We start from the raw sequence: 14,573 nt of genomic DNA on the forward strand, positions 1-14,573 counted from the left end.
CGGGCGGGAACGGGAGCAAGCCCTGCCCCCGACCCACCCCCGTTCCCTGAACTGCCCCCTCCTGCCCTCCACCTCAGGCGGCCTCTCCCCTTCCCCTGTCCCTGTCCCTCCCCACCCGCCGCTCGCTGCCCCGCCCCCCCGCCGGCGAACGCGCTCTCCCTTCCCCCATTGGCCCGCCGTGACGGCAACGGCGCGGCCTCCCCGCCGCGCAGGCGCAGCGGCGCGCGGCTCGCGGGCTCGCGCGGGTGTCCGTTGCCCCGCCTCGCCCCCGCCCCCCCTCCCCCTCCCCCCCCCCCCCCCAACGGCTCTCCGCGAGCCGCCGCGGCCGTTGTTGTCAGTTGCGTCTCGGAGTCGCCGCAGCGGCAGGGCCCGGCGGAGCGCAAGCCAGCTAGCCAGGCGCGGGGCAGGAGTCGCCGCCGCCCCCGAGCCCCCGCGGCCCAGCCGAGGTTCCCCGCTGCTCCCGCTGGGGTCTTCGGCCCTTTCCCTCCCTTCCCGCCGCGCTCCCCGTCCCCGCCGCCGCTCCCGAGGGCAGTCGCGGCGGGTGCTGCCCATGCAGGGGGCGGCGGCCCGAGGAGACGCCGCTGCTGCAGGCAGTAAGTTGCCGGCGGGGTTGGGCCGGGTTCAGCTTGGGCTGGGCCGGCGAGGACGGGGCCGGCCCGGTGGGGTGTGGTGGGTTCCCTTCCTCCCCTCCCTTCGCCTTTCCGTTTCTCCCGGAGCCGGCCTCGCCCGCCGGGCTCTTCCCGGCCGGCCCAATGGCGGCCTCGGCCCAGGAGGAGGCGGTGGGGGGACGTTTCCCGGCCGCCGAAGGTCGGTGCGTCGGTGCCGCCCGGGGCTGGAGGAGAGGGATTTGGGGGGAGGGGAGAAGCGGCTGTTAGTGCGGGGACGGCGGGCCCCCGACGGGAGCCTCCTGTGCCCCCTGGCGCGGCAGAGCCCGGCGTGCCCCACGCGAGCCCGCTCCCCCTCCGAGGCAGTGTCCGTGCGACGCGACCCCGCGGCAGCAGCGCGTGTGGCGAGGCGTGCGTGTGACCGGCTCCCCGCCGCGCGACTGACATCTGACCCCGCGCGTGTCTGTGCCCGTGCGTGTCCGCCCGGCTGCGTGCCCTCGCCGTCCGCCCTGCAGGAGCGTACGCGCACCGCGGGGTCACCGCGGGAAAAGTGGCGGCGAGTTTGCCCCTCCGCCACCCTGCTGCCCTCGCCAGCTCCGCCTCGTATTTTCTGTCGCTTGGAAAAAAAGATAAACAAGCGAGGCGAAAGCCCTCCGGTTAGAGAGTCGGTCCGGTCGCGGGTGCGTTTTGGGGGAATGACGGTGCATCTTACCCCTCGGAACCAGGTGCATAGCCAACAGGTTTGCTCAGAATGCAGGCTGGCGTCTTTTCTGCTCGCAGAGCCGGAGCATGCCCCTGACAGGCTGAAAGCACAAGTGTCCCTTCTTCTTTGTCGATACGTGTATTGCTTCTGTTAATACACTTACTGCATTGAATTTACTGCCTTTAGATTACTGTAGAAATCGGTCGGATAAGTAGGTAAGTCTTGGAGAGAGGTCTTTGTGCTTTTTGCTGGGTGGGTTTTGGCACCCAGATGGTACTCCACTAGTTAAATTTATGGAAGATGACTTTTAAAGATGTTTGTGGTTGATGTACAGTTTTGGTAATAGCTGAAGGACAGATGTGTGGTTGGTTCTGGTGGTGATTTTTTTTTTTTTTAAATAAGTAGACTGAATAGAGTATTGGAGAACATCCACTAGGGAAAAAGCCTATATTGGCCAGAGGATGGTTGGTGACAAATGTGACCTATTTTCAGATTGGGTATTTTTATTGGTAAGGGATGCTAGAACACCTGTGAAAGAGAAAGCTTTACAAGGGATATGGGCATATAAAAAGCTTTGAGTTTTTGCTTATGCATAGATAGTTTCTTACTGATCATCTTGCTTTCAAGAGCTTGTTTAGTAGATATGCAAAGAAGTGGTTTCCTCAGTGGTACCATTGCAGTTCCTGGAGCAGCTGAAGTGTATTGTATGATTTACAGCCATGTAGCATGAATGAATTGCATGCAAATCTGCTTACGCCTGCCCTCTGTAGTGCAGTCACTACTTAGTCATATAGGCTGCTTTTTGGAGTTGTTTATTATGGATATATTTAGATCTTCAGGCTCTGGGGAAGGACCAGTCTAATGAATCTCAGCAAAATGATATCGATGTAGAAGTGTTTACAAGCAAATGTTTATTGTTAGAATTAAACAGTTCTTGCAAGGCATGCACCATTAGGAACTGGGTTAATGAATGGTGGGGGTTTTTTGATAGCTGTATGACAGAAAGTGGGAATTTGTCTGGTGGTTATTTTTGTACTATTGCTGATCCTTAGAAAGAAGGAATCTGAAACAAACTTACAAGAACTAACAGTCATTGCTACATTGTGCAATCACATTTTACCTTGTGGAACATGTTGAAATGTTAACTTAAATAGACTAATATCTGCCCCTTTTACTTCTAGTACACGAAAACATCCAGATTTGAGGACTTAACAACAAAAGCTAAGGAGGAGAAAGTCCAGTCTTGTCTCATATTTTTCCTGAATATTCTAAATGGCTAGAAAAGCAGTAGAATGATGGCATGATTTTTCAAGTGGTTGGGGAAAAACAAGCTAACCTGAATGCTGGAGTAGTGCCTGGTAGGCAAGGTATTATCTGAGACAGCACATTCATCTGGCTCTTTTAAGAGAACCTTTGTGATCCACACCTGAGGCTTTCAACAAAAACAGGGAAAAGGGGAGATGACATCTTAAGTGGACTTAGCAATGAACTGTGTTTCTTTTTCTTTTTCCTCAACTGAGAAGCAAGAAAGTACAGATTGAGTTTTGGATACTGAAATTTCTGTACAGGTTACTGCTGTTCCTTGAATCATCTTGCTACAAGAACTAATATTCCCATGTGGTGTGGGTGGCTGTGCTATAGTTACATAGTTTGCTTTCTGATTATTTTAAACAAATAGCATGTTAAGAGTATGCATGTTAAGATGCTATGCCAGATATTCTTCTACTTAAAGTAGTCATCTTCCTCGTGTGCTGTTCTGACCAACCTGATCTCTTCTAAGGCTCAAACTACCTGCCTTCGATATCATATTTGAGTAATTCTTTTGCAGTCTACACCTTCAGTGTATCATTGTCCTTTTTATCCCACTAGCAACTGTAATGCCAAACTAGCACCTTTGTCTTGCTTTGCCTGCCTTGCTTTCAAGGGCACAGTATCCTGATACAGCAAGCTTTTTTTTTTCCTCGGAATGTGTGTCTCGTGGAATAATGCACTTTTCTTGGATTTTTGTCTGCTTTCAAAATTCCACTGAAATGCTGTAGCTGTAGAACTTCTTGATGAACTTCTGTCCATTCCTTCTTAATAGTGTTTCCTAATTATGTCTTAAAATAAGAAACCGATGAAACATGGTTAAGATGAGGGACACTACCTTTTGTATATAGGGCTGAACTGCAGTTTGATGAGTATACTAATATTAAATTGCATAAGCTCTTAACTTTAACCTATGAGGTTCTGTGCATCTTCCTTGTCACACTACTTTCAAGCACTTAACTGGAATGCTACAGCTTCTGTAATAATGTAAAGTAGCTGTTTTAATACACATAACAGCATTATGTAAGAGCTTAAGAGGATTTGAAAAACTGTATATTCACTTACAATTCTAGGATGACTTACCCTGGCAGAGTTCTAGTACACATAAGTTGATTAAGTCACCAATGTTAAGAACTTAATGAGGAAAAAGTGCTATGTAGTTTTTACACTCGTGAAATATAAAATACAGCGTGTTCACTTTCTGAAAAGCTGAATCTCAGTTGTACAGTGATCTTCTACAACGGTGTTGGGGCATGAATGTGGCACTGAATTTGACAGACTGTCTTTACTCATCACATATCGTTCTGTGTTTTCTGCAGCAGTCTCCTATCTAGTTACTGACTGGACTTAAACCAACTTTACTTGAGAGATAGGATGATAGCCTAGACTTTTATAATTTTAGTTCATGTTGAAGCATGGTGAATTTCACGTGTCTGCCGGTTCCTAACTAATTTAGGATGCTATAAATGAGGATAAAGTATTGCAAATGAGTAACTGTAGGTTGGGGTAGGTGCTATTTCTTAAGGTTTAAGTAGTTTTTATCCTAGATGGAAAATGTCAGTATCTCAGAGGCAACTTTACATAAAACGTAAGTACTGAATTGACTTATCAGAGAGATTGCTAAACAAGTGAAACTATCTGAAATTTGAGCTCAGAGATCATTCTTAAGAAATTTAATAGAAATTACTATTGCTTGTAATAGCTACTAACAATACGTGCACATATTTGCATCTGAATACTCATATTTGAGCTAGCATTTGATGCTTTCACCTCCCTTGATACAGAATAAAAATCATATTTGTGATTCTAAATTTACACAACAAAGATGATATTAGGTGTTACAACAGTGGTAACTTATTAAAATGTTAAGCTACACTGAAGTGTTCATTGATTAATGGTAGAATGTTTAGAGCTCCTGTTAGTTATCTTTGCTACACTGTCTGGCATGAGAAAATTATGTGGTAATGTTAGTAAATAGACATTTGAAAAAGGTGAAACAACTCTGAGAATTCATGAACATGGAGTAGATGAGGTGATTCCTCTAAAACAGTTCAGATTGTTGGAATAGAAATCTGAGTTGTCTGTTTTCTGTAAAGTTCCTGCAGTAGGTTTTCTGGAAATAAAGATGTAGCGTCCTGTCTAAAAGATAGTGATACCATCATGAATCACAATAATATGACTTCTGTCTGATATGCAAAGTATTTCTTCATCAGTTTCATGTTCCTAGTTATTCTGGGGGGAAAAAAAAGGACAATGTGATGAGATTTTGAATATTAAAGCCTTTGAGAAGCTACTTGGATACTGCTTATCAAGCTTGGAAAAGTATAATTTGGGGCTAGGGAGTCCACTTACCATGAGTTCTCTTTTGCTTATAAGAAGGTTGACTGAAAAGCTTGTTGGTTTCTGTGGTCTTCAGACTTCTTTGATACCAGATCTCAATTGGTTAAGGTTTATGAATTTCTGTAACTAAGATACCCATGTTAATTTCCTGTAGCTGAGGAGAAATTTTTCTTTCAGTAGGAACTGCAAACATGATCATTTCAATTGAAACACTTTTTTCTGTATCATGACATCACAGGGTCTGGACAAAGTTTTATAACTGATTTACAGGTACAAAAAGAAAGTACTAGCAGATGCCATAAAATTTGGAGCAAGTCCTTTTTAAAAGATGTTATCACATTCTACTTTGCAGAAGATAAGTTAGGGGATGTGGCCATTTGGGAAGGTCTGGTATTCTTCTCTTCCTCTGCAATAATGCTTTAAGAACAGCTTTAGATCTTAAGTGGTGTATTGCTGAAGCATCTGAGATGTGAACAGGGTGAACAGGGTGGTGGTGTCTGTTTGTATTACCTTTTTTATTTGTTTAGCTGCATACTGGACTTTGAGAGTAGGCACAGAGGAAAACAGAGACAACATGAAATTAATTGCTTTTGGAGCTGTGGCTAGTGTGAGGACTTTAAATGGTGTAAAGCTATTGCTGAGTTCTCAAATCCATAGGGCAGATTGCATTTGTCTTGTCTCCTCTTAGAAATGGAAAGTGCCTTGTGAGCTACAGCGATTATCAGCGTGGTTATGAAAGTATCTTGGGCTTTTAACACATTTCACAACTAGAGGCAGTTGGAACCAATGCCAGTGACTACTAATCATGGGTTTGTCAATGGATCATAGCTTGATCACTCCTAGCACATCTGTCTTATAGCTTTGGTGTCTAGTCTTAGTCTGTAATCATAATCTTGCTGTTACTACTACTATCTTGCTATTGCTTTGCAATATGTACCTACTTCGGTGTTGCCTGTACTTTTTTCTTGTTCACCTACTTGTTGTGGGGGGAAAAAAAAAGGAAATACACATTCTTGACTTTTAAAGTGGGAGGCCTTGAAGGACCAATTCAGATCCAGTGGCTTTTTTCACTTGTCTGTATTGAAGACGATTCTCACAAAAATGTCAACTATATAGCGGGGTTTCTACAACACACTTCTCAAATTTTAGTTTGCTCTTTACTGGTGTTCTGCAAACCGCTTACCACAGCTTTGCAAACCTGTGTGAAAGAGGAAAGCTTAAACTTTCCATGCTTGATGTGACTGGACTAATCTTCAAGAAAATAGGATGGTAGACAGCAATCTATAGGTCTAAAAGTTTGGGAATTTCTTGTCTAAGAAATAAATGTATTCTTTAATTGACGATGTCCTGAATCGTGCATCATATTTTTTAAGTTTATTTTTTCTCGTACATTGGAGCTGCCTCAAGTCTTGCTCTTAGATCTCAGGTCATGCAGGCTCTCATAATTTTCTGTTACAAAATAATGTTAGTAACCTTTTTCTCAAATCTGTAATGCTACACCCCCTCTCCCAACATTTTGTTTATAGGTCCAGGAGCAATGTTTTATTAAGTTCGGCCTGCCAAATATTTCTGCTGCTGGTTGTTCGCTGAATAGTTGGCCTTAGAGTTGAAGCATCCTGGTTAGCATTTTGTTTTTATTTCTGGATTCTAAGAAGAGTTAAGGCTAGGCATCAGTAGTTCTGATGCCTGCAATACATTCTAAAATAATGAAACACTAACATTTCACTACAGGCTTCCCAAATGTTTAATGGCAAAACTTCATCAGCAATTGGCAGCTCTCATATCTTTTCAGAGCAAAATTCTGAAGACTATTTAAAACTAGGTAATACCATTAAATTGTGCAGGTTAATTCTTCTTTTTATGTTTGGAACATAGAACTACTTGATAACGCTTGATCATTTTAGGTGTAGCCATGCTGAATGGTAGAGAGATTTGCTGATACATCTAGGTATTTTAGTAACGCAGTATGAGGTGGATGCTGACGCTGTGGGAGATGACAATGAAGCCTATTATGAAAATAAAAGAAGTGCATATAAACCTTAAAATCTACTGTAGTGTTTTATTGTGGAACTTGTCAGGAGCAGGAGAGCTTATGGGGTTTGTCATCAGTGAAGGGGAAGGTATGCATGTGTGCTGTGGTGCAGTCATGCAAAGTGGAAAATAAAGCATTAGATAGCATTGTGTATACAAGGGCTGAGTTGTAACACCACTGCCCGTGTGTCGTGTCCCCCTCAACCCCCCAAGAATGCTGCATCTGCGAAGTGTTTGGCTGCAGGGCAGGTATAGATTGCTGTCGTTTCTTTTGAGTACCTTTGAATGGTAGTTGTGAAGACTTAGGTCACAGGAAGGTGGGGGAGGAAGGGCTTTGCTGGACTGTGACACCTCTGTGTGGAAACAAAAGGAGAATAAGTGTTCTTGGGATCTTAAGCCTCATATTGTGTCTTGAATATTCAAGGACTATTGGGTAGTATGAGGCTTAAAAGTTTCAAATAGTCTGGAGGAATTGAGTCATGACTAGTTTTCAGAGCATGCGGCATGCGATATGCGTTAAGTGGGTATGTTCTTCACACTTCACTCTTGCAACACTTTGTACCTGTTTCTAGCGTGTTGGCTCTCCCTTACATAAAAGGAAAGGTGATCGAAAGCCCTCTCTGGGAAAGTAGACTGACACACTGGTGAAGGTGTAACATCATCACATGTAAGTAGTAGTGGCTCATAGTAACAAAGCTAGACTGTTTTCAAAGGCTCATGGATTAGGCTGTGAAGGTATCTTACAGTAGGATAGCAGATAAAAATTGATAGGAAATATTGGGAAAAAATGTGAAAAATTATACTCAGTTTGTATACTGAATTGATATTTCCTTCAGTTTGCTCTCAGATACTAATGATTTGTCCAAATTGCTTTCAGAGTTAAAAAAAAAAAAATGCTTCTGGATCTCTGATCAGTTTATGTCAAATTTTGGTTTACTGTTTCTAGGAAGAATAGCAACATAAGTCTCAACATATAATTATGTAGTAAATAAATAATTGGTATAGATGCTGTTGTTCAGCTGAGACAAAAGACAGCAAAAGGAGAAACGGTGAAACTTATTTAATCTATCTTGTGGATGTGTATAATATGTACATCCACTGAACTAGTCATCCTAAACTCCTGTTACAGAAAATGAAAATGTGTGCTTTTAAGAAATTATTCATTTGATCTATTTAGCTAGCTGCTTTAGGGTGCAATTTGTTTTATCATAGACTCTTATCTGTGTTGACTGAATGTCCATTCATCGTGAAGGGAGACAGGAATGGTTAGCTGTCTGCGGACCGAGGAGTCCCAGTGAAGATTACTTGAGCTTTTATGTCTGTTAGCCTGATAATGCAGGGAAGTTTTTGCATTGATAGTATTATAACATTTTGTTGAAATGGAACCTTGAATCTTCATTTTCTAAAGTAAGAAGCTAATATACACATTAAGATGAACTAGGCTAGTCTTACATGTAATGTATAATTTAATGAAACTTTTTGGACAGGATGAATTGCTTAAAGAAAAACTAGTCTCTGAAACATGCTGTTTTTCTAAACAGATCTATTAGAGATCTATTCATCCATCTTTTGGAGATGGTTGAATTACAGTACTGTTGTTAAGCCTCTTAATAGGATGCATGTGATATTACAAAACAGCTTCTGCAGATCTCCATTACAGAGGCTGTTTGCAGTATTTTGTGGGATAGGATATATGAGCTTCTATGGAAGGAAGGATCTGTTCTGAATCTATTTACTGGTAAATGTCTACATTGCATAAAATGAGTATCGGGGGCGTAGCTGAATTCTGGTATAGTTAGGAAAACTGCATTTTTAAAACCGTAATTAGCCACATGGATTAAATGCTGCTAATGGTTAGTAAGCTCGCCAACTAGAAAACCCGAACTCTCTAATGCTGAAAAATGAACTTATAAAGGACTTGAGATAATATGAATTAAAAGACAGACAGGTAAATATTTTCTGTGATATAACTGTCTCTTAAACGGTTTTCCTTGGGCTGTAGTTTGGCTTGCTGGCAAAATATGGCTGGTTGACATTTTGATTGTCACATGCTGCAGTTTGCAGCTCCTTGATTTGGTAAAAATGTTCAAGAGGTGACACCGTAAACTGGATCACTGAAATGATCTGTCATTAAAACTAACCCTGTTTTGGAGCATGATGGTAGTAGATGTGTTAAATCTGGAAGTTTTGGGTGATTCCATTTATAGTTAGCCCCGAAAGTTTTACTGATGTAACTAAGGAGGCAGCTGCAAAGAAAGGGTCACAAAGAGGCTTCAGCTCGAAAGCTGGTGCCTTGTGAAACTGCACTCTTAGTTGATCCTTAAGTGCTTTCAAAATTCTGCTTTCTTACTCTAGAGAGAAACTGAGAAAAAGAAGCTACTTCTATGGAAAGTATTGGTATAGCAACTGCGATCCTCTAGGAAGCATATTTAAATTGTAATCAAGGTTTGTATCTATATGCACTATGACAGTTTTGCATCCATTTGCTACTACAGAACAATTCTTAATTTTGGTACGTTCACTTGAAACCGTGTGTGCATCTAAGATCCTTGTGTTTAGCTGTGGGAGCTTCGTCTTGAAGATTTATTTTAAAACCACAGAATTAAAAGTTAGTTGGTCTGTTATTGTGGAGACTTTATGTTAAACTGTTAATGAATCTGCATTAATTTTATTTCAGCTAATGGGGCTGCAACATTAGTAAGCATAGTTTATCTTCCATTTCTGTAAGCCTTTATCCTATTGATTACTGTCTGATGTATTTCTCCATGGCTTAAGCATACCTGATTTTTGCTGGAATTTTGTTGGCAGGTTGATGTTTATGTGTATTCTGTCATTTAGAGATAAATCACTTGAGTTTGTACAAAGATGTTTGAGAATGTGCCAAGTGAACAAAATAATTATGTATAAATCTTTCCTTACTGCTGAGTGTTGTAGTTACTTAAATTCAGACAAGTTACATTCTGTTACATCTGGCTGGGTTTGCTCTCTCCCTTTAGCTCTGCCAGGGATGGAACCTTCTTGAATTTAAGAAGGAAAAGCTAAGTCAAAATTGACAGAGGCTTTTTTACCTCCATCTTCCTTACCTCTTCCAGTAACAAAACTTTGGTTTTGCCATGCACTAAGAAAGCTCCATCTTGTGTGCAGGTGGTGTTTTTGAATCCAAGACTTAACAGAAAATCTCTTTTGAAACCACATCTCCTCCTCAGAGACCAAAGGTGTTTCATGATCTGGGCCAGATTTGTAGGATGTGATGAATTCGTGTGAATAGAGATGTAAATCTTGAGGTTTGACTTAACATTCAAGAAATAAATTGTCTGTAAAAACTTGAGCACTGGAGTTTGTGGTGTTGGTAACTTCAATTGCATAGGGAATGGCTGTCTGGCTTTTTTTGACACGACTTCTACTTTTTTTTTTAATTTAAGGATTCTAAAACTGTTAAGTAGTTTAGCATAAGGTATTGACTATACGATGCATTATGGATAAAAGAGATTTGTAAGGAGGGGTGATGTCCTAGTGGCAGTTAAAAAAAGTTGTCTTTAAGTTTGTGTGCTCTTTTTTCTTTTTATTTTATTTCTTTAATCTAGAAGCAGTGAAGAGTCTGATTAGGGTGGTGTGGACACAGCAGTTCTATAAAGTGTGTTTGTGTGGGGTGGTTTTTTTGTTTTTTTAAATGCTTGCAATCCTTTTAGGATTGAGACTCTGGAGTCGCAGAACCATATGGGGCACGGCTGATTAGTATCTCCCCTATTGCTTCATACAGGTTGAAGTTAGGTGGTTTATGTGTGTACATGGACTGTTTTTCATTAGCCTGCATTTTGGGGGTTGGGTCAGTATGATGGAACATTATACAACAATAATAAAGCATTACATGAAAACATGTCAGTGCTCAGTAGTAGTAAAAAAACCAAACAAACCACAAAATGGCCTAAGAAAGTAGTATAGAACAAACTGGAAAATGTGTAGAGAAAGGTGAGAAGAATGCTAAAGCCTGTGGAATAACCTCTGTAAAAAGAGTGACAGACTAGGACTTGAACAAGATTGAACTGAAGCTAGGAAGGGAGGAAGCTAAAACTGTGAGTTGCTTGAGGCAAGGTAAATAGAGTATGATAGTTCTTGTTTTGGAACAGACGGTGAATGAGAAGATGCACAAATTATCAGAAGACTAAAAACAAACAAGAGGAAGTAGTTCTTCTCACAGCACATAGTTAAGCTATTAAACTCCTTGTTGCAGGACGTTCTTGATACTAAAAATTCACATGCTTTAATAAAGCACCTGCCCAGTTTCACAGGGAGGGGTGGGGTGGAATCCATCAAGCACTATTAAACACAAAGCCACTGCCCTCTGATGTAAAGAAGTTTTTGAATCTCTTAAAGATAAGGAGGGTTTCATTATTTATTGTTATGTTTGCCATTGTACTGTGTTCTTCCCTACGCATCCTCTAATGGTTACTTACCAGGTAGGAGAGTGTTTGACATGGGCATTTGGTGTAATGTAGCATGCTCTATTCTAGTTTTGTACTTCCTGGAATAAGGATGGGATGGTATTACATGGTTAATTGGGAGTGGTAGGGGAAACTTTCCAAGATGAATAGTATGGGATGTGTTGGGAAGCAGATATGCCAACCCCAATTTTGATACTGTGGCATCTTCTAGTGAAGTAGAGTAGGTTTTGGAAGAGCATCTGAAGCATAGTGCTTAGAAGCAGAATGAAAGGGTACAGTAACACAAACCCCAATGAAGTTTTTTAAGCTTGATTATTATCTTTAAAGAAAAACAAAAACAAAACCCCAAACCCCAATGTTTATATGATTTACACTTACCCTGTTCCTTGTCTAAGTTATGAGGTTTCAGAAGTTGATTGATTTCATTCAAATTTTGCAGGGGTGGAGGTCTCAAACTGAATTCCCACGGACTTTGTGGAAGTAGACAGCTGGATAGAGAAGAGGTTATACCATGGCTCCAGCTGAGAGAAGCAGTAAGGTGAGCTTGTTAAACATCAGAGAATCCTCACAGGACCCCCAACCTTGTAATTGAATCCATATGAAACCAGGTTCACTAGTTTCATTGCCTGTGAAATAACTTGTTTAGCAGGGAGTGTTTTTAATCTAAAGCTTACATTTTGACTTGAGAATAACTAATGTAAGGGGCTGTTTGTTTGCCAGCTTCCCTTTCAAATATTTTTCTTTTTGAAGTTCAGTTTTGAAACTGAAAAGATGTTCTAAAGAGCCATGTTTTCTGTATTTTATTGAGTTGGCAATAAGCCATCTAATTTTCATATTTCTAGCTACTTTGCACTCAAAGTGGGAGAAATGGTTAGCTTTTTGGTAGCTACAGAATTTTATTTAAACCTCAGTCCAAGTTAAATATGCAGGAAAAGTTTCTGGGATGTTTTGTGTGTGGGGAAAAAAAAAAGGCAATGGGACATAAGACCTTCAAAACCAGGTTTGAATATGAATGTTTTGTAAGCTGGATCTTGTTTGCTTAAATGCCAAATTAACTGGTAAGCAGGAGTTCAGCACAATTAAGCTGAACTCTTGAGTTCTCTCCCCTTCCTTCCCACTCTTCTTCCCCTTCTCCTGACTCATTCCCAGGACTGCGGAACATATGCAGCCTACATGCAAACTTTTTATCACCAGTTTTTATAACTCAAGTCAAAATATTTAAAAAGACATTTTATTTAGCACTAAGAGTACATCCAACCCAAATGTTTCATTTCAGCCCGTAAAGCTTTGTTCATTTGTTGTAATTACAGTATTGATTGATAATGCTCAAACTAATTAGAGTAGCAAAACTAAGTCTTGTATGTCAGTCTGAGCTTTGCTAAACAGGAAGCTGTTAAAAGGGAGAAGGTAAAAGTCCAAAGTCATGCCATCAGAACTTTGTATTAGAGCTGTTTCATGCTGCAGCATGAAGGAAGATGCCAAAGATAAGTTATATCAAGCATGTTCTTCTTGTCAATATTCGGTACTGCCCAGCTGATTTCTAATGTAGCTGGAAAAGTTACAGATTTCAGCTTTGCCAATTTTAACAGTCCTTATAACACTGATTTCTTCAACTATTGCTTGTGAGGTTTCTAACTCAAGAACATGAAGGCCACTAAGTTTTGGAGAAATTTGCATTATTGCACTGTTGAAATTCACTTTCTTCAAACATACTGATAATGTGATTTCAGAAATCTGTTGGTTACCACAGCATGGCTTATCAAACCCTTTGCAAAAACCCCTGAAGAATTTCATAAGTAATCTGTAATAATGTGCCAATGTAACTTTAGGAGAATTACAGGATAATAATTTTGCTTATTTTTATACAAATATATAATCTTGTCTCTTTATTTTTAGGTATGCTTGGCAGTGACAATGGACTATTTATTTGCATCAGATACTCTTATATGAAAAGATCACGTTTCCAAAGAGCTTAAATATTATTTCATCTTCTGAAACAGAATGGCAGGCTTCAAACGAGGATATGATGGAAAAATTGCAGGATTGTATGACTTGGATAAAACTTTGGGCAGAGGCCATTTTGCTGTGGTCAAACTTGCTCGGCATGTCTTTACAGGTGAAAAAGTAGCTGTAAAAGTAATTGACAAGACCAAACTGGACACACTAGCCACTGGACATCTTTTTCAAGAAGTTAGATGCATGAAACTAGTGCAGCATCCCAATATAGTACGACTGTATGAAGTGATTGACACCCAGACTAAGCTTTATCTTATCTTAGAGCTAGGTGATGGAGGAGATATGTTTGATTACATCATGAAACATGAAGAAGGTCTGAATGAGGATCTCGCAAAAAAATACTTTGCTCAAATAGTTCATGCTATATCCTACTGCCATAAACTGCATGTAGTTCATAGAGACTTAAAACCAGAGAATGTGGTCTTCTTTGAAAAACAAGGACTTGTGAAATTGACTGATTTTGGCTTCAGCAACAAATTTCAGCCTGGAAAGAAGCTCACCACAAGCTGTGGATCTCTTGCATATTCTGCTCCTGAAATTTTACTTGGGGATGAATATGATGCACCAGCAGTGGGTATGTCCTCTTAGAATTCAACCAGTAATCTAAATTTAAGTACCATGATGTTGTACCACTGTTTTCTGTCTCAAGATAATGCCATATGTGGAAGCCAGCTAATTGGCAAGAAATAATATTATAACCTGGATGAGTTATGGATGAGTTAATGCTGGAGCAGCTCTGTTTGAAGGAGATACTCAAACATTCTCAAAAATGCTTAAAAGTTCTTTTTGTATGAAATGATGCAATTGTATACATTGTAATTAACTTTTCTATTAATAATAATGTGAAAGCAATGTGTATATTTGTACTTCCTTTGTTAGAGGACTCATCTGCTTTTCAGAAAAGTGCCTGTTTTTAATTTATTTTTAACATTCCCCCCCCAACCTCAACGACCCAGTGATTTTCTTTGCTCAGCTTAGCCAATAAGAATGACATGGTGAGCCCAGGCTGCTTACATGTTCTGCTGCAAGGTGGTAGGAATCCATTTTTATTAAGTACTAACTTGGCTGTCAAAGGAGGAGACAGGAAATTAAGGAAGGCTTGAACTCCCTCTTCACCTTCTCTGCCCT

At 40.7% G+C, this 14,573-nt stretch overlaps 1 protein-coding gene across 2 annotated transcripts in view; it reads left to right on the forward strand.

Moving 5' to 3' along the window:
- The first annotated feature begins 347 nt into the window (after positions 1–347).
- SNRK (SNF related kinase) overlaps positions 348–14,573 on the forward strand; it is a 46,171-nt gene continuing 31,945 nt past the window's right edge. Inside the window, exons 1-3 of one of the 2 annotated variants that reach the window (XM_076331110.1) lie at positions 348–593; positions 11,869–11,967; positions 13,326–14,019. In XM_076331110.1, coding sequence (XP_076187225.1) covers positions 13,431–14,019 — 589 coding nt within the window. In that variant the 5' untranslated portion in view covers positions 348–593; positions 11,869–11,967; positions 13,326–13,430. Of the gene's footprint in view, positions 594–788; positions 808–11,868; positions 11,968–13,325; positions 14,020–14,573 lie in introns of those variants that run through there. The other variant, XM_076331111.1, reaches the window with a different exon arrangement.

The sequence above is a fragment of the Aptenodytes patagonicus genome, chromosome 2, assembly GCF_965638725.1.
Source record: "Aptenodytes patagonicus chromosome 2, bAptPat1.pri.cur, whole genome shotgun sequence".
In the NCBI taxonomy this organism is placed as follows: Eukaryota; Metazoa; Chordata; class Aves; order Sphenisciformes; family Spheniscidae; genus Aptenodytes; species Aptenodytes patagonicus.